At 36.5% G+C, this 21049-nt stretch overlaps 1 protein-coding gene across 1 annotated transcript in view; it reads right to left on the reverse strand.

Annotated features, from left to right (window-relative positions):
- Window positions 1-523: 523 nt before the first annotated feature.
- LOC106871452 (dynein axonemal heavy chain 5) overlaps window positions 524-21049 on the reverse strand; it is a 330351-nt gene continuing 309825 nt past the window's right edge. Inside the window, exons 64-71 of the mRNA XM_089358345.1 lie at window positions 16258-16442; window positions 14068-14235; window positions 12601-12738; window positions 10827-11084; window positions 8108-8302; window positions 7786-7941; window positions 4852-5034; window positions 524-1560 (exon numbers count right to left, since the gene is read on the reverse strand). Of these exons, the coding sequence (XP_089214471.1) occupies window positions 1279-1560; window positions 4852-5034; window positions 7786-7941; window positions 8108-8302; window positions 10827-11084; window positions 12601-12738; window positions 14068-14235; window positions 16258-16442 (1565 nt within the window). The 3' untranslated portion in view covers window positions 524-1278. The remainder of the gene's footprint in view (window positions 1561-4851; window positions 5035-7785; window positions 7942-8107; window positions 8303-10826; window positions 11085-12600; window positions 12739-14067; window positions 14236-16257; window positions 16443-21049) is intronic.

Below are 21049 nucleotides of genomic sequence, written 5' to 3' on the forward strand. Positions count from 1 at the left end.
ATGTCGCCTGTAAAGCAACAAATAAGGGCAGCTATTGAAGTTACTCTTGTTGAGTAGCCCCCAAGTAACCCTAAGTCAGACTCATGATCAAACATGTTCTTGCCTCAATTTTTCAATCTTTTAGACCAGTGGTTCACAAACTTTTTCAGGCTGCCATCCCCTTGACACCCAGGCCACATTCCTAGCACCCCCACAAATTCAAAGCAACTGTATTTCACAAATAAAACTTAACCTAATGACCTCATTATTTTGCTGATTTTATATGAATTGCCACCCCATTATCACCCCTATTTTTACATGAATCACTACCCCATTAGTGCCCCACTTTTCTTCAACACCACCTTGCAACTTTCCACTACCCCTAGCGGGGTGTAATACCACCCTCTTTGGGAACCACTGTTTTAGATATACTATATTCAGAATAAATTTTGTCATCTTTTCTTCTCTTTTTAATATGGTAACATTTGATCTGAGAAAAATTGGCTGCTATTTTCATCTGGTCTAGTGACAACATAGAGATCCCTTCATTGACTTAGTTCCTTATTTATTATTCCAAAAGAAAAGTTGTATATAATAAATTGTCTCTACCAAAAATTATTACCTAATTCTTCAGATATACTACAAAACCAATTGGATATCAAACTTAAAAGAATATATCCTGACATCCATGAAACCATAATAGATTCTGTCTCATACAACTGGATGATCCCATGCAACCAAATATCTCATGGAATATTGTCCCAAATAAAGTACAAGTAAGATATCTTTAGTATACTGTAATTGAGTAACAAAAGATTCTTGTCTATCTTATTTTTTTAAAAATATATATTCATAATTTGATTAGCTAAAACTGGGGTGTATAATTATTTCATAGAGTTATAAGAAAATCAAATAAATTACGTGTTCAGAACTTTACACACCACCTTATATTTGATATGACTGAGAGAATTTTGCAGTTTTTTTATGCAAGAATTTATTGCCTCAATAACTAAAAATATATATCATTTGAAACTATAGTAATAATACACGTCATTATAATATTGTCTGACCTTCTAATCATCATAGTTTTCTAACCTTCATAATCGAAATTCAGTAGATTTACCCTTTCTCTAATCCAAATACAGGCCAAGGATCAAATTAATATTACTCCCTGAGTTAATGTTTCACACATTCATTGTAATTTTAATTCTAATTTGCGATAATTAAAATTTTGAACTTGCTATCCTGACAAGTTTATCCTTTACCCTGACTCGGTTTTATTAACATTAGTCATTGAGTTTAGGTTTCCCCTCTAATGAGTGAGGTTATTAATTTACCAGGCCGGAATTCTTCTCTGGCAGCATTTATCATGATTTCTGTATCTGCTGCAACCCTGAGCTTTTCTGCAATATCTACAGCTGTAGTTTTAGTATTCTCCAACACCTGTATCAGAGACTCATCTTCAACAAGAGAACCTTCTGTAGATGTCAACTGGTAGAGTAAGGCATCCTCTAATTCCTGGATTTTACGCTTATTTGATGTAACTTCTTCCAGCATTTTTGTCCTTTCACTTTCCAATTCCTGGAAACAGAGGATGTAAAATTAAAAGAAATTTATTCAACTTGAACACAGCATTTTATTATCAGCTGTTTTAGTAATATCTAAATTATTTCTACATTTTATTAACTTAATGCTTATACAAATACATGAGTGTTGTTCAATGCAGTATTCAAGTTTTATTTCAATCTTGACTAACTTACTTTTAATTGCTTCAAACAAACATGACTACCAGTCCCCTGACAATATACCTCCCATCATACGCAGGTACTACAGCCCAGAACATGCTCCGAAACTCACCATACTCATTAATCTTTCACTTTCTACTGATAATTACTCAATCATTTGGAAGCAGCCATTAACAATGGTGTCCTCCGACACCTTGAAACTTTATCTCTGTCTTCAGTGACCACCATTATGGCTTCTGAAGAGCCAGATCTACTGGAGACCAGCCCTCTAACATCACTCACCACTGGATTCTCACTTCAGAGAAGTTTGGCAAAAACAATATTGTTGCTCCAAATAATCAACAACCTAGACAAGCATCGAATGTATCTGGCATACAAATCTCCAATCAGAACTGGTCTCCTACAGGCCTTATCCATTTTGTTCCTCTCTTGAATTGGTAGCTCCCTGTCTGATCACACTATTGTAGCTTGTGTTGATGTAGCTCTTTCTGTTCCATTCTCAGTCAACTCTGATATTTTCCACAGTTCAGATTTATTCCTCATTCTCTTCCTTCCATACATCAACAACTTCATTGTCACCTCATCCAACAATCTCTATTCTTTTGCATATGACATAGCCTTTCATTCCCTTCTAGCAGCAAAACAATTCAAGCACTGCTTATACTAAGAAGAAACTCTACCACATCTCCTCTAAACATAAGCAGCACTTGGCTAGAGCTCTCACAGTTACCGCAAATGCTGGGTTATACTCTCATAGAGGAACTATTCAAGTGAGAGCTAACCCTTCATATAACCATGTCCACAGCCCAAAGATTAACCCTTTTCCTCAGGGTCAAAAAATACTTCAGCCTCCAACAGCTGCTGACACTCTACAAGGCTCAAGTGAGGCCCACAATGGCACACTGTATCTACAACTGGAATGTTCTAGTCTGTGTGCAGACATCCTGGACCACATCTAGAGATGAGCCACTTGATGATTGTCATTTGATCCTAGCTCTAGCTTCTGGTCCACAAACATGCTGTCTCCCCTTACAGTTTTTTTTTTTATCATAACTATAATGGTCTCCTTGGAGCTGGCCTTTCTAACACCTCTATTACTAAGGTACTCCCAACCAACTAGTCTTTCTACCTCTAGTCATCTAGTTGTATCAAAACGTGTTTTTCCCACAGGTGTTGACCTGCCACAGTTTAAAAAAAAACATTAATGATATCAACCACACTAATCTCAGAGATTTTACAGAAGGCTTGAAGTTTTTCCATTCCCTCCAGATTCATCAAGTAAAGACATAGCAGAAGTACTAGGATACACCAGTTATATCAACAAGTTCATCAATTGTTCAGCGACGGCCTTTTAAGATCAGTTCATGAATTTTCAAGATGTTTTCATTCATTTGGGAGGTCAACGGTCACCCTGAGTGACGTTGATCTTCAGCAACAAGTGACCGTTTCTAAAGCATGAAAACCACTTGTAAGCTTGTGGTTTGCTCTTGGTAGCATTCTTGTAAGTTGTCTGAAGCATAACAACTGCTTCAGCTGCCGTTTTTCCCCACAGAAAACAGAATTTCATTGAAGCATGCTGTTCCTTTATTTCAGCCATTGCAAAAACCGACAAACAGGGGAGAAGCACTACAAAACAAAAATGCACAACCTGATGATATCACTTTGGTCGATGATGCCAGTTGGCAGATTGATGTCTGAGGGTTGAATCAAGTGGCTACTAGTGGCAGAAACCTGAACTTCTATGGGCTTGTCCCACAGAGAACGCTATGTTGCATCAGCACAAAATATCATCAAATTGTGCTCTCCAGTACATTGCAGCTTATTCCTCATGGCTGAAACATCTTGTTGCCTATTCTATCACTTCTACAGGTATACCTGCTTCATAATCTTGTACCACTTATACTGAAGCACACCTGCCTCATTCCACTCTCTTCCCATACTTTGTTCACCACTCAAACACTGCACTAACCACTTCACACAATTCTTAGTCCCCAAAACATCATTTCTCTAGGAGTCACTCTGCTGGCCATGCTGTAGCTCTTTCAGAGGAACAATAACCACATCAATCTCACAGGTCTTGGCAGACACAGTCCTTTCCTCCAGAGACCAATTCATTAAAAGTTACTGTCACACAGGACATAAAACATTTCCCATTACAAATCTCTTGCTTTTATAAATCTGATACTGCAGTCAAAACTCTGCAGTAAATCAATAATTTGTTATTGAACAATGATTGATTGGTTCAATTTAATAACTCAGAAATCAGAAATAAGACACTAATGTGATACTCTCAATGCATCAAACTTAGATATTAATGCCATTAATGATATCTCTTTCTGCTGCAATATCCATTGAGAAAACATCACCTCAGCCCTGAAAACAAATAAAATAACCACCTGCTCCAAAGTGTTTGTATTACATTCAGTGGTTAGTTGTGTCTCCCACTTCTGCTCCTTTCTTGATTGGTTAGTTAATCCATTAAGAAATCATTATATTTATCAAGGCATAGCTGGGTGGTATGAAGTTTGCTTCTCAACCACACAGTTCACAGGTTCACTTCCACTGTGTGAGAGCATACTGGGTGAAATGCTTAGCACTATTTCATTTTTCTTCATGTTTTTGAGTTAAAATCCCACCAAGGTTGACATTACCTTTCATCCTTTCAATGTCAATAAAATAAGTACCAGTTGAGTAATTGACTTACCCCTCTCCTGAAATTGCTGGTCTTGTGCCAAAACTTGAAACTAATATTTATGTTTCTAAGACCAATAGTGTCAGTGGCATAGTAAAGATTTTCAGTACCCAAAATCAAAAACATTTTTGGTTCCTGATTTGAATTAACAAGAACTGGATGCCAGAGGATGTTTGCATTCCTTCACACTTGCACCTGAGGTGACTGTGTCCCTTGCCTCCATCCATAAATAAATAGCTATATTTTCTAATTTACTGACATATATCACAAATCTCACTTGTGAATTGATCCAACTGAGTTCAGCTTAATAAGGGATGGGCTGTTGTAAAGTTCATTCTTTTTTTCCCCACAAAAACAGCAGCTTAAGGGAAGTGAAACAGTTCTCTAAATACAATCACGTACACTCAGTGGAAAATGAAAATGAAATAAGTTTACCTGTTTCTCTTTTAGGATAACAATGCTAAGAAGCTGGTCTTCAAGTCCTTTTAAAGTAACAGTGAAATCAATGATAGAGGAGCGGGCAGAAATTTCAGGAGTATATGCAGGATTTGACAATTTGGTAGTGATGTACAGGCGAAAGTATTTGTCAAAGTCTACTTCTTTGTCACCAATTTTTACCTGGAATTAATCATTGCAGTATGGTTAGTCCACATTATTCCTTAAGGAGCATACAGCCAGTTTCATGGTTTCCCTGGCATATCATTTACAGACAGGGCACCAGATTGTTGCAGATTCATAGTATACATCATGTTTATTAAGGGTAGAAAATTTTGACACAATGGATTAGAATCATTGCAATCCCACCTATTTAATCATTGCAATCCCACATATTTAATCCCACCTATTTGGCATCACTGATTCAATGCTGACTTATTTGACATCAGGCATTTAGCTTCCAAGACTTTTTGGTACCATGAAAATTTTGACTTTTATTCTGGTTGACAAACTAACTTGTTATCACAAATGTATCATTAACTTGTTATCCCAAATGTATATGATGACCAATGAAATATTGATGAGACATGGAAAAGGAAACCTTTCTCACAATGGATATCTGTATATCAGTGACAAAATGTAGAACTGACAATGAATTAAAATTTTGGTGCTGTGGGCAGAAAAATTAGTCAGAGAGAAACATTAAGATGTATTAAATGATTTCTGTTGTTGCAACTATATCTCTCTCACACACACCACACACACACTTTATTTAATATGTGTATGTCTGTGTTGTTTTTCTTTATGTAAATATGAAAGAAGGATATGTTTGTAGCAATCATAATCATTTAATACATTTTAATCTCTCTCTCTCTCTCTCTCTCTCCCTCTCTCTCTCACTCTCTCTCTCTCTCTCCCTCTCTCCCTCTCTCTCTCACTCTCTCTCTCTCTCTCTCTCTCTCTCTCTCTCTCTCTCTCTCTCTTATAAGCTTTCTGAAGGTAGAAATGAAGTTGAAAATATATTTGATAGCAATGAATCCTACTTAACACTGGTGTTTGGGGATGCTGTCACTGAATGAAACAAAAAAAAAATAATACGTTGTGGCTTGTTCAACAATATAATCTGCACAAATGCACACATTTCTCACAAGAACTTATTTGTTTCAGTTTTATAAATCTTAAGCAATCACACTTAAATACGCAAAGAAAGCTTATAGTGAATTGTTCTAAGGCTAATATCTCAGTAATGAATGTACCTCTCTTGATACAGGTTTTAAATTCAAATCATGTTACAACTAATGTTTTAATCTAAATGATTCTCTCTAAAGTAATATCTGTAAATACAGACAGATAACCAAGTGGCTGCCTGCTTTTATTAATGCAAATATGTTTGGCACTCTGCTTAAAAATTAATATTAAAACAACGGGTCACATATATTAATGTAAATTTATTTGAATTACTTTTATGTAAGTCTTAAAATCAGTATAGATTGGGGCACACTGGATTACCTTTTTAAACTTAAACATCACCTAAAAATAATTCCACAAATATCAGTGAACAATGGTAATAAAGGAGATTTGTCCTAGATTAGCTAAGACAGCATGTCAGTTAGCTCAATAGCAATTTTGAAAATCAGAGGATTAATTTAGTTTTATCAGGAGCCCTGCTAAAAGTCAAGTTGTATGCATAAAGAATGTCTCCATGAGTCAACCACCTGAGTAATTAACACTTGTAAGTAGCACATTACATTGTTTCATTGGGTAAATATAAACAGCAGTAGTAATGTCAACAGAGAGCAAAAGAAAAGCAAGCAGCAGATCTATGTAAATACAACTAACAAGACAGCGACTGGAGTTGAAGATAAATCATGTTACAATTGATTTATATTATGTAATTAATAGTCAAACCTAAATGATCAGTCTCTAAAGCAATTTCTGCTAAACTGTAAAGACAGCATATAGGCCACTCCCGTTAATGCAAATATGCAAATGTGTCCTATTTATAATAAGTACAAATTTGTGGATGCATGTGCATGTATATGAATGCACATTTATATAATACTTAGCTTGCATTCCCTTATGAGCCTTATGAGTAGATTAAAGAAATAGAAAGCTCGTAAGGCCGGTTTCCTGGTTTCCATGGCATATATATTCCCCAATGGGACAGGACGCTGGTCCATTGCAGGATTACTCATTTTTGCCAGGTGAATGGACTGGAGCAATGTGAAATGAAGCGTTTTGTTCCAGAACACAATGCATCATCCACTCCAGGAATTGAAACCACAATCTGACAATCATGAGTCCAGGACCTTAGCCACTATGCCACGTGCCTCCACTAAAAGGGTATTCTTTTATTCTTTTACTTGTTTCAGTTATTTGACTGCAGCCATGCTGGAGCACCGCCTTTAGTTGAACAAATCAACCCCCAGGACTTATTCTTTGTAAGCCTTGTACTTATTCTATCGGTCTCTTTTGTTGAACTGTTAAGTTACAGGGACATAAACACACCAACATCAGTTGTCAAGCAATAGTGCAGGGGCAAACATAGACACACACACAAATATATACATACATATATGATGAACTTCCTTCAGTTTCCAAATCCACTGAGGCTATAGTAGAAGACACTTGCCCAAGATGCCATACAGTGGGACTGAACCCAGAACCATGTGGTTGGGAAGTAAGCTACTTACCACACAGCCACGAGAATATATTCATTATAATCAACCTTAGGGCAATGATAACTAATACATTAGTATGCAGAAGTAGAGAATTAAAGAGGTTTTGAACTCTGAACTAGACTTGAACCCAAAACAGTAAAATAATAAATCAGAACAATAAAACCCAAATTCCTGTTCACTACTACTGTTTCAGACAAAAAGGTCTTTGACCAAAGATCACAATCCAGTGGAACTAAATGTTACTGAAACCTACCTTGTAATTGGTACCAATTTTGATAATATTTTTTTCTAAGATGTTATCCAATGCTGGGTCAAGTTCTTCTTCTATATCTTCAATCAATAATGGTCGACCAGCAGACAAACTATCTTCTAGGTGGGTTCGAAAGTATTTGTGATTCAGAGACGTAATCTGTCGAAGAGTAGATGGCAGGGCTAGAGAAGCAGTATAGTAATATGTTGCTTGTCATCATACAGGTTTTAAGTAGTGTGTGTTGATAACACCTTAGAGAAGAATTATTGTCCAAACCTGAAAGTTTGCCAAGAATTCTTAAGGAAGGTACTTGGGGTACACTTACTTGAAGATTATTTTCTTTTTCTCGGTTTTTAATCCAGGCCTTTCCTTGTCCTTGTGGGTCAATGAGTAGAGGAAATAGAGCTGCTTTGTTCACAATCAGTCCATTCTGTGTAGAAAGTTCATCGTTGGGTAAACCTTGCAAGTTCCACTCAGTAATTGTGGTCGTGTCTACTAACATGCCTATGATGTCTATTTTCTGGAGAAAGAGAAGAAATTCACTGATGTTGTTGATGTTAATGATTGTGATGATGATGATGATGGAATTGATGATATGATTTTGTCGATGATGTTTTGTGGCGATAATGTTAATGGAGTTGGTGCAAATGTTAATAATAATAAAGATAATGGTGATGGTGGTGGTGGTGGTGGTGGTGGTAGAGGCAGTAACCATGTTGGAGGGGATTTTCGCAATTGTGAAGTATCAAATTATTTATAAGTTGCCAGTCTCTCACTAATTTTACCATCAAGTTATCATCTACCTGATTTACATTATATATCAAATACAAAGACTCTCACACACATACACACACATCACCATCATCATCATCATCATCACATTATCATCCTTTAATGTCTCTTTTCCATGCTGTCATGAGTTGGACGGTTAGACCAGAGATGACAAACTGAAGAGCTGCACCAGTTTCCAGTCTGATTTGGCTTGGTCTCTACGGCTCGATGTCCTTCTTAACACCAACCACTTTATAGTGTGTACTGGATGTTTTTTTATGTGGCACTAGCTTGAGCACTTTTACATGGCACCAATACAAGAGCTTTTTATTTGGTAATGGCACAGCATGGCACCATCACAAACACATACACACAGAAAGAGACAGACAGACAAAGAGAGAAATATAAGTCTACAGATTAGTCAAAATATTAGTAGCTATTATTGTTCATGACAATATTGACAGCATGAAGTAATGACTTTTATAAGAAGCAAACACATTTATGAAGCTGCAAGTCTTGCTCATCATAACAATAGGAACTATAAGGTTTTAAAATTATAAAGATAACTATTTAGTTGGAACTTATTAAGTGCCACATAATAAAGAATTCAAACCTTAAAATTGCCATTGTAATATGCCACATGGAAGTAAGAATGGCTCCATAAAGATTACTTCTATTAACTATTACACAGATATTATGTAAGAAATAATAGAAAGCAAAAGATAAAGAATAATGACAGCGTCCAACTGCTCTAACAGTAAGCAAAATAATAAACGACACTATAACAAAGAGCTTGATAGAATTGTTAACATGCCGGGCGAAGTGCTTAGCGGTATTTCATCTGCAGTTACGTTCTGAGTTCAAATTCCGCCGAGGTCGACTTTGCCTTTCATCCTTTCGGGGTCGATAAATTAAGTACCAGTTACGCACTGGGGTCGATGTAGTCGACTTAATCTGCTTGTCTGTCCTTGTTTATCCCCTCTATGTTTAGCCCCTTGTGGGCAATAAAGAAATAAAAATTGTTGTTTAGAAGCAATGAATTCAGAGAGAAAATGTATTTAAGAGAAAAAATTTGTCATTGTTATTTGGCTCCAGTCAGCTATAATTAAGCAGATCTATGATCAAACGTGTTCTGGATGACATCATCTTGTCCTTTATTTGAAATTACATCATACAAAGTGATCTGCCATTTTTTAAGGCAGTAGGGTGAAATTTAAGGGAGATGTGGCTGCTATTTCTACCTGAACAAACAATCACATCAATCGAGCCCTGTTATTTTGTCATATACACACACATATATATACACGGTGTTAGGAAGGGCAACCAGCCATAGAAACCATGGCAAATCAAACTGGAGTCTGATGCACCACCCCATTTTGCCATCACTGGTTAAACCATTCAACCCATGCCAGCAGGGACAATAGATGTTAAATGATGATGATGATGATGATATACATATATATATACATACATAAAGGGTAAATTTTTGCCATTTTACATTTTTAATTTCGCACAAGCACATTGTTTCTTTGTGATTTTGTCAACTACACAGTATAGTAGGGTCAGTTGGGCATCTTTTGTGAGAAAAACAGCACCATGACACAATTCACTCTACCAGAAATTTGCAGCCCAAAACTAACGAGAGCTAAATAGCATGACTATAATAATGACTATATGACTGGGGTGGGGATCAATGGTTAAGTGTAGAACAGATGAGAATTAATTATGTGATGCAATCATTCTGTTGTTCCTGTCCCAAGTTGAATTTCAACTATTGGCCAATTTGTCCCAAACTTCTTATTTCGATGTAAAATTAATGAAGTGAATGTCATTTATTTCCCCCCTTGATCCTTGATGTCATCTGAATAACACCAACCAAGATGGTGTGAAACAGTCAAGCTTTACCTGCTAGAAATAGTAACCCAAATGCTTTTAAATCAGATCCCAATGCTGGATGTTCAAGAACCAAATGAAGGGCTGATTTTCAATCCTGGGATCATCCTGGTTCCAAAAGGGTATATATCTATGTAGAGCAAATGTAGACTGAGATACAGGGATATTGGACAAAGAGAATTTCACTTTTATTATTTCATATATATATATATATATATATATATATATATATATATTCTAGGAAAGATAAAATATTGCAAACAGATATGAGAGTATGTAAAACTAGTAGTGAAGACTATCGTGGTGCTGACATTGACGGTAATGATGAAGATGATGGAAGATGATAACGAGATAATGAAGATGATAACAGTTTATCTTACTGGCGTAAATGGTATTTTAGCTTTGGTCATTTCCTGCTTCCAAGAATTCATCAGTTTGTCACGGAACTCTTGGTTATAGGGTCCAGTATATGAAAGAAAGCCTGTTGCCAACAGTACATTTCCTACTAGATTCTGTATCTGCTGAGCAAAATCTTTGCTGGCATCAGTCCAACGTATTTTCTCCCCACTGAGTCCTTCTATCAATGCTGTAGCATTACTCATCTTCTTGCGGCAAGCATCAGCATCATCAACAAGAGCCTTTTCACAAATGAAAACAAATAAAGAAAATGTAAATAACACCGCTGACAAAGCATTTTACAAAAACTTATTTAATTTCAGTTAATTTTATTGTTATACTTGGGGGTGGTCATGTTTATTTATTTATTTTTTTTTCTTTTAACCAATTAAACACACATACTATTTGATCTTCACTTTAGTTTTTATTCATATTATTTTTAGTTTATACGTGGCCGTTGCCAGTACCGCCTGACTGGCCTTCGTACCAGTGGCACGTAAAAGCACCCACTACACTCTCGGAATGGTTGGCGTTAGGAAGGGCTTCCAGCTGTAGAAACTCTGCCAAATCAGATTGGAGCCTGGTGTAGCCATCTGGTTCACCAGTCCTCAGTCAAATCGTCCAACCCATGCTAGCATGGAAAGTGGACGATAAATGATGATGATGATGATGATGTATGTCAAAGCTCTTTTGTCACACATTCTGTAATCTCATCAGTGACTCTATGTCCCATGTGTCTCCTCTTATTCTATAAAATATAATACAAATAAAGACGAAAGTGAATGTTTAATTGGCAAACAGAACAAAAACTACTATCCTCAAGTATAACAATATTTGTTCCAACACACATTTTCTCATCAAGAATCTTGAAAAGCAAATGCATGAATATAATGCTTAATTTTATTTAACTTTAGTGTTGATGTACAAATTTTTAAGGCTTATCACAAAGAAAAGAGATTTTTTAATCTTTATACCAGCAATTACAATGGGTCTTTGAAAAAGACAATTCGCAATGTAAAGATCATCTAAATGTGAATATGACTCATTTGGTGTAACATGGTCATGACAAGTTACTGCCCTGATGGAAGTAACATGGGGATAGTAAAATTGGGACATTATTTTTACAATTATTGTTTCAAAAAGACAGCAGGAAGCCTACAATATCATTAGGGTATATACAAGGCAGTGAGCTGGCAGAATCATTAGCACGCCAGGCGAAATGCTTAGCAGTATTTCATCAGTCTTTACATTCTGAGTTCAAATTCCGCTGAGGTCAACTTAAGAATGAAGCATGCAGCAGAATGTTTCCAAATACTCATGGAAGAGAGAGAGAAAATGAGAGGGAAACAGAGAGAAAGAAAGAGAGAGAAAGAAAGAGAGAGAGATTTTGAAATGCAAATTATAATAGCGATATCTTTGATAGATAACGTACCATCATCACAATGACATGTAAAAGACTAAAATAGAGATCAAACCAACATGCATGGTTCTGCAGCCCTTGTCTTATGGTTCTGCTTAGGGCACCAATGAAATAATTGCTGGAGAATAGAAACTCATTACATTTAATGTATGTGTACACTAATTGATCCATCCGATTTATTTACTGTTATCCAAATAAACAGATTTGTACACCAACTAAGAAAAAAAGCTGATTTGTGTGTGGTGTATGCATGGGGGGGTGGTGGTGGTGGTGGTGGCAAGTGAGTAGCACCAAAAAAGAAAGTATTGTATACAAAAGGAACCACATTAATTAATTACCTGCTTCTTCCTCATAGCTTCATCATATATTGCCTGCACAACATCTAACTCTGCCTGCTTCGCATCTAATTGAGCTTGAGCTTTTTCGAGATCTTGATTAGCAGTCTTCAAACGAGCCTCTTGTGCAACTAAATTAGCCTAGTATAAAAAACAAAGATTAGAAGTTTTTTTGCTTTTTATTGCAATTTTTTCAGTAAATTTTTCAGTAATATTTTCAGTAAAAAGCATTTTTGCATCAAGCTAAAACATTTGTGTCTAATTTTTAGCATTCTTTTATTTTCTTAATTAAACTCATTATCCAAAAATTTAAATCACATGGCCTGGTGTAGCCATCTGGTTTCACCAGTCCTCAGTCAAATCGTCCAACCCATGCTAGCATGGAAAGCGGACGTTAAACGACGACGACGACGACACTGTGTTATAAAATTAAACTCATGTAGAATATATAATTCAAAGAGTAAAAAATAATAAAAATGATTTTTTCTTTAAAACACAGGAGAATGTTTTTAAAGTTTACATTATCAGATAACAAAGTATTACATTTAGAAAAATATTAAAAAAAGTTAAAGTAAAATGTAGAAATGATTAGCTTTTATAAAAAATCTTAGGGGTTACAATTGTCAATTTTGCTTAAATTACTCTTATGTGATTTTTTTTAAACATATAAATATGTAATAACAAATTTTTAATGTGTGAACTTTCAGACAATTAGGCTTTTCACTAAAATTGAAAATAAATAACTTTTTGAGCATTTTAATTTTAAACTTTTAAGTAAAAACAAAAACTATAAAAAGGCATTTATTACTATTTTAGTTTTAAAAGTCTAACTTCAGCTGCAATATTTTGAGGGTTTTTTTGTCTTCTTGTCATGTACTTTTCCAGGATTCTGTGCCTCTATTTTTCATTTTAGTATGTGTAATGCATCAATATTATCCACAGGTTTGTGGTTTAGTGATGAGACCTTTATTTTTACTTTTATCAAAGAAGGATATGAGTCAAAATAGTAGATTTCTCTTCTTCAAGGCACAAAATAAAGGCCATTGTTTGAACTACTTACAATAGTTGAAAAGTGAAGAGGATTTTAACAATTTGTATAATGTTAAAAAGTCCATTGGTAATATTTGTTACAGAGAATATAAATCAATAATGTTTGTAATATACAAAGTATATCAACAATATTATGATATTCATTATTGTGGTATATCACTTTAAAAAATTGTTTAATTAAACAGTTTCAAATAAAACCAACTCCATAAAAAAAATTCAAAACACAAAGATTGAAGATGAAACAATTCTGGATTAAATCTCAGAATCACATCTCAAATATCTAGATTTGGGACCAAGATGGTCTCTGGAAATTAATATGTACAACAAAATATAGAGGATTGAAATCAATGACAAGGAATATAATTTTTTCTTAATAAAAAAGAACACAGATCATATTTCTCAGAGAATATTAATACTTACTTTCAAAGGCAAAACCTCTTTGTTGATACCAAAAAACATAGCCATTGCACAAGTCCATGAGAGAAGTCCTGCAACATCACCACATACTTTCTTGGCTGTTTCAAAAGTATAATCCTCCATTTTCAGATATACTTGCATTAGCTCAACAGTCTCACTGTTTATAGTATCCTTGAATCAAATGAACAAAAGTATAATTACTCTGTGTGCGTGTGTGTGTGTGTGCATGTAAATGGAGGTGTATTTGTATACATGCATATACGCGTAGATGTATATGCACATAGACATAAGAGTGTAGGCATGTACTAGAATCTATCAAATTCAAAACATTTCTCTATGGCTAATGATCTGTTAAGAAATGTAGATATCTATATTATTATAAATCTTCCATTTCTTGCTTTTAAGTGACAATTATTTATCTTCTAACTTTCACTTGTTTCGATGATTCATAGATGGCAGCCATGCTGGGGCACCACTTTGAAGAATTATCAGTCAAATGAATCAACCACAGTACATTTTATTTTAAAGCCCAGTATTTATTCTATCAGTCTCTTTTGCTGAACTGCTAAGTTACAGAGATGTAAACACACCAACACTAGTCATCAAGTGGTGGTAGGGGGACAAACACACACAAACAAATACATACATACATATATGTGTGTGTGTTTGTGTATGTATGTGTGTGTGTGTGTGTGTGTATGTGTGTGTGTGTGTGTGTGTGTGTAGCCTAGCCAGGCTCATGGGCTCGGTTTCCTGGTTTCAATGGCGTATGTGTTCCCCAGCTGGACGGGACGCCAGTCCATCGCAGCATTACTCATTTTTGCCAGCTGAGTGGACTGGAGCAACGTGAAATGAAGTGTTTTGCTCAAGAACACAACCCGTCGCCCAGTCCAGGAATCGAAACCACAATCTTACGATCATGATACTGACACCCTAATCACTAAGCCACGTGCCTCCACGTATGTATGTATATATATATATATATATATATATATATACGAAGGGCTTCTTTCATTTTCTGTCTACCAAATCTACTCACAAGGTTTTGGTCAGCCCAAAGCTATAGCAGAAGACACTTGCCCAAGGTGCCATGCAGTGGGACTGTGGTTGGGAAGTAAGCTTCTTACCACTCAGCCACACCTACACCTGTTGTCTATAACTTTCTTTTTTCCTCCACACCTGGGCTTCAGCAGTGAAGAAACCATGAGAAACAAATTCTTCAAACCACTGCGGTCAAACATATTTGTTCTGAACTCTGAGAGTCATAATTAGAAAACTCAATCATAGCTCAGTTTATTTTGTCAAACGTTTGAAGACTTCTTTCAAGCAGAATTCCTCTCAAATATAACTGATTCTTGATAACTCAGTCCAGATTTTGTCATATTTTCACATTATGCTACAATAAAAACCAATAAAACCAAGAGTACATCACAATTCACTGAGAGGAACTCTGAAGAGAAGTGTTACTCACATCATCATCATAATCATCATCATCGTTTAACGTCTGCTTTCCATGCTAGCATGGGTTGGACGATTTGACTGAGGATTAGTGAACCAGATGGCTACACCAGGTTCCAATCTGATCTGGCAGAGTTTCTACAGCTGGATGCCCTTCCTAACGCCAACCACTCTGAGAGTGTAGTACAATATGTAAATACCTGATTTCTGTTCCAACACCATTTGAAGAAAACAGTAAATTGCTTAGTAAAACAAACAACTAAGAGGCAAGACTTTTCATCTCTGGACATCTTTTATCTTTTACTTGACTGTAGCCATGCTGGGGCACTGCCTTGAAGAATTTTAGTTGAATGAATCAAACCCAGTACTTATTATATTTTTGTAAAGCCTGGTACTTTTTCTATCAGTTTCTTTTGCCATACTATTAAGTTTTGAGGATGTAAACACAACAACACTGGCTGTCAAGTGGTGATGGTAGGACAAGCACATACACAAAGACACATAGACATATACACACACACACACACACACACATATATATGACAGGCTTCTTTCAGTTTCCCCTCAACTAAATCCATTCACAAGGCTTTGGTCAGCCCAAAGCTATAGTAGGAAACACTTGCTCAAAGTGCCATCCAATGGAACTGAACCCGGAACCATGTAGTTGAGAAACAAACTTCTAATCGCACAGTCACACCTGCACCTATGTTTAATGCATCAAAGAACATCACTTACTTTTGGAAATGTGAGGAGTCCATTCAAGAAGTTGCCAGACATTAACTTCAATGCTTCACTCCATGAAGGTTTTGTACAATTTAAATCAGGGTCCTTCGTTGTGATATCAAGTCTCCGTTGAAACAATATCAGTACAACATCCATAATTCTCATAATCAAATGTGGAGGTTTAGCCAGTTTTTTCACTGAAACATAGAACATTGTTCGAAATTAAGTCATAATCTTCTATTACTTTAATGTTTAATTAGTAACCCAACAATATCATAGTGCTATAGATCAAGAACTCCTGTTTAAGACATGTCCCTCAGGACAATGATGTAAACTACACTTGGATTTGAAACATTGTCATATAAACATTAACTTAAAATAAATTTCACACCAAATTGTTGAAAGGTAAAGACCTCTTTCAGTCATGAATGATTATGAGATTGTACCTAGAAAGATCTGCTCTGAGACACATGTCTGGGCAAGGTTGTTTATGGTCGGCCAGTAGTCACCCATACATACCAGCCTCCCCTCACAATGCCACCAATGTTATCCATGGGAAAGGCAGAGGCCAATACAGCTTGGTACCAGTGACATCATAACTCATTTTTATAGCTAAGTGAATTGGAGCAATGTGATACAAAGTGCCTTGCTCAAGAACACAATACACAGACCAATCCAAGAATCAAACTCACTACCCCATGATTGTGAGACCAATGCTCTAACTACTGAGCCATGAGTAATAATACTAATAGTCCTTTCTATTATAGGCAATGAAAGACTGGATCTTTGTCAGGGCCCAGAGACTTTAAAGCCAAAGATAGTAAGGTTTTCGTCACTCAGTGAAAAGAGAACACTTATTGAGATATCCAGAGACTCAGCAAGAATAGCTGTGTCATTGGCGAAACCTAGGTCCCTGGTCCTCCCTGTCTTGCTCTATAGATGTGAGTCTTGGACACTATCCAGGGCTCTTAGTAGTCACCTGAACTCCTTTGGTACCAGGACACTTTGTAGGATTATGGGTTACCAATGGTCAGGTTTCATATCCAACCGACGACTTCTTTTCAGAAACTAGGATGCCTCCTGTTACCTGTATGATTCAGGACTGCCAGCTCAAACTGTTTGGCTCTGTTGCAGACATATGAGTCGGACAAAAGAAGTTGGAGTGGGCTCTCGTCCTTGGTACTCAAGGTCATCTTGGATGGTGGGGTTCCATAATTATCCCTAAAGGTCCTCCTGAATCTGGGAAATTCCATCACGATTCCATTTTTTTTCCCTCCCATCTTTTTCTAGTGTCATATATTATGTATACTTCCCTTCTTCTAATGTATACCGTGTATACTTTTTATTTTATCATTCCATTATATGTAAACCCACACACTTTATGTCTGTCTTTGTATTGTTCCTGTCATCCTTCGCTCTGGTGGTAAATGAAAGAAATCATTATTATTATTATTATTAATAAAATGCTGAACCTTATAAAGGAGATGACAGAGGACTGAGATATGTGGTGCATTGCTGTACTCGAGAAGACTTGCCAACCACAACAGAATTGAGATCCCAAAACCAAGGTGTGGGTGCTGGTGCCACGTAAAATGCACCCAGTGCACTGTCAAGTGGTCGGCATTAGGAAGGGCATTCAGCTGTAGAAACTAAACCAAAATGGACGATGAAACTTGCTGTGACTCCTGGCCATGCCAGCCCCTCTCAAGCCACCAAACCCATGCCAGTATTGAAAATGGACATTAAATACTGATGCTGATGATTATTATCATTATTATTTTTATTATCATTATTATCATAATTATTATTATTATTATTATTATTATTATTATTATTATTTTATGTTTGACTTTTGTTTTGCATTTGTACAAGTTGGATCCAAGTCTCACCCAGAGACCTCAAGAGACAACAAGTTAGAAGTTCATGTAGGTGTTATGCCTAGGGTACCATATATTTGGATTTGTACAGTTTTGTTCTAGTGAATGTTTAAGAAACCATAAGAAAATTATTTGTTTGCTTTAAAATTTGAGATCACATAGACAGTATAATACGTAGGATATGGGCAGTTCCCATGAGCACTATCTTTTGAACTCCAGCCATTTTGGGGTTTCCTGGAATCTGATCTAAGTAGTAATCAGCCCGTTTCGCTGTCATTCCCAGGGCACCTATGACAATAGGTATTGTTTTCGTCTTCAGATTCCACATTTTGCTAATTTCTATTTCAAGATCTTTATATTTGCTCAGTTTTTGGTAGGTCTTGACAGATTATTATTATTATTATTATTATTATTATTATTATTATTAAGGTTATTGTGGGGATGCATAGCCTAGTGGTTAGGGTGTTGCACTCATGATCACAACATTGTAGTTTCAATTCCTAGACTGGGTGATGTGTTGTGTTCTTAAGCAAAACACTTCATCTCACATTGTTTTGTGACCACTTGAACACCTGATGTGTGGAACACCTGATGTGTGGAACACCTGATGTGTGGAACACCTGATGTGTGGAACACCTGATGTGTGGAACACCTGATGTGTGGAACACCTGATGTGTGGAACACCTGATGTGTGGAACACCTGATGTGTGGAACACCATGCATCTGTTTGGGTATCATTGATTTAATGGAGGGAGGGAGCTAATGTGTGGCACAAACATTTAATCGCTATAAACAAATCACTTGTGCAGATCATTCGGCAAAAGCTGAATGATCATACCCCGTCTTCGATGGAAGAGTCCATTATTGTCATTATTATAATTGAGTAAGAGAGCAATGCATGCCGTCAAAGTGACACTGGGGTACAATTATACAAAGCCCAATATACCCCTCATGACTACCTGCTGGATAAGGATACACCAGGTACATGCATCACAGTCATATGTGCACAACATGGTGATCTTGTATCAAGATAAAGAGTGCATGACCTTGCAGGTTGGGCCCAGTTAGAATGTTCTTCAGATCAAGTAGCCCATCCTGCTCAAAAGGTCCTTGAATTAGGGTTGTTTAAGGATGTTGAATGAAACACCCACATTTCCAGAGGTGAATTAGTCAAACCCTAAAGAATTCCTCTCAACACATAGCTATGATGCTCCCCAACTCCTGCTCGAGATGAGAGATGCACATAATGTCAGCCACCAAGGGACATGCTCAACTAGTTAAGGTGAAACAGCTGACAAGCAAATCTGTGGTATTGAGCAGAATATTTGCTGTATCCCATCTTATTTTTTTTATATTCCAAGACAAAACACGTACATGATAATGCTTCCAATCAGTTAAAGTCAGAAGCCATGAGAGCCAGTGCCTGATACTGCATCAGGGCATAGGTTGCTGCTGTTATCATCATCATCATCATCATCATCATTATTATTATTATTATTATTATTATTATTATTATTATTATTATTACTCCTCAGATAGTTTTATATCTCGAAATAAACTAAACTCATGGCATCCTCAAGATGGTTTTTGTGGCATTCACATTTACTTGCAGTATTACTAGTTAGAAACTATATTTACCAAATCACTTACCAACCAGTTAGTTATAATATTTACTAACTGCTAACAGCTTCACCTTCCCAATAGTCAAGTATTATTTTCAAACTTCACTAGTGTTAAAGAAAATAAGCACTAATGACATACAGGACAAATTTCAACAGAGCATACTTCTCTTCTATAAATGGCCTTGTACTTCAAAACTAAATCATCGTTACTGTGGTGATTGTAGTGGTAGGCTGATAGTCAATAGAGTGCAGCTGCAAAATGTCGACTAACAAAGTCATCAATACTAGTTTGCTGCCCAGGTGGACATGTGCTGCTGCTGTGTCAGTAATGAATACTACAAATTCCTGTGTATTTATGGATATAATTACAATGTTTTGTTTTCAGAATGATTTATAATTAGAAAAGTATTAATATGTAGGAGCAGGCATGGCTGTGTGGTGAGACATTTGCTTCCAAACAGCATGGTTCTAGATTCAGTCTCACTGCATGGAACCTTGAGCAAGTGTCTTCTACTATACCCTCAGGAGGACCAAAGCCTTGTGAGTGAATTTGGTACACAGAAACTGAAAGAAGCCTGTCATATATGTGTTATTTCTTTACTACCCACAAGAGGCTACACACAGAGGGGACAAACAAGGACAGACAAACGGATTAAATCGATTACATCGACCCCAGTGCATAACTGGTACTTAATTAATCGACCCCGAAAGGATGAAAGGCAAAGTCAACCTCGGCGGAATTTGAACTCAGAACGTGGCGGCACACGAAATACTCCTAAGCATTTCGCCCGGCGTGCTAACGTTTCTGCCAGCTCGCCTGTCATATATGTGTGTGCACGTGTGTATGTGTGTGTGGGTATGTTTGTGTCTGTTTGTCCCCCATCATCACTTGACAACCAGCGTTGGTATGTTTATGTACCCTGTAACTTAGCAGTTCGGTAAAAGAGACTGATAGAATAAATACCAGGCTTAAAAAAGAAAATAAGTACTGGCAGCAATTAGATTGACTAACATTCTTCAAGTTGATGCCCCAGCATGGCCACACTCTAATGACTGAAACAAGTAAAAGAAAAGAAAAAAGAAGAAGTAATTTGTTCAGTGAGTATATTAAATTCAGATAAAGAAAAATGTCCCCAGGATTCCCTGAAAGGTGTGGGGGATGGTGAATCCTCAGACAATAATCAAGACCAGACCAGAGCAGTACAAAGGACTATGTTTTCAGAACAACAGACTACCCTTGTGTCTGAGAACGGAGATTCAACTCCCAAAAAGAGGAGTTCAGATTCATTAAAGATGAGATATGCC

This window comes from Octopus bimaculoides, chromosome 10 (assembly GCF_046866305.1).
Source record: "Octopus bimaculoides isolate indiv1 chromosome 10, ASM4686630v1, whole genome shotgun sequence".
Taxonomy (NCBI): domain Eukaryota; kingdom Metazoa; phylum Mollusca; class Cephalopoda; order Octopoda; family Octopodidae; genus Octopus; species Octopus bimaculoides.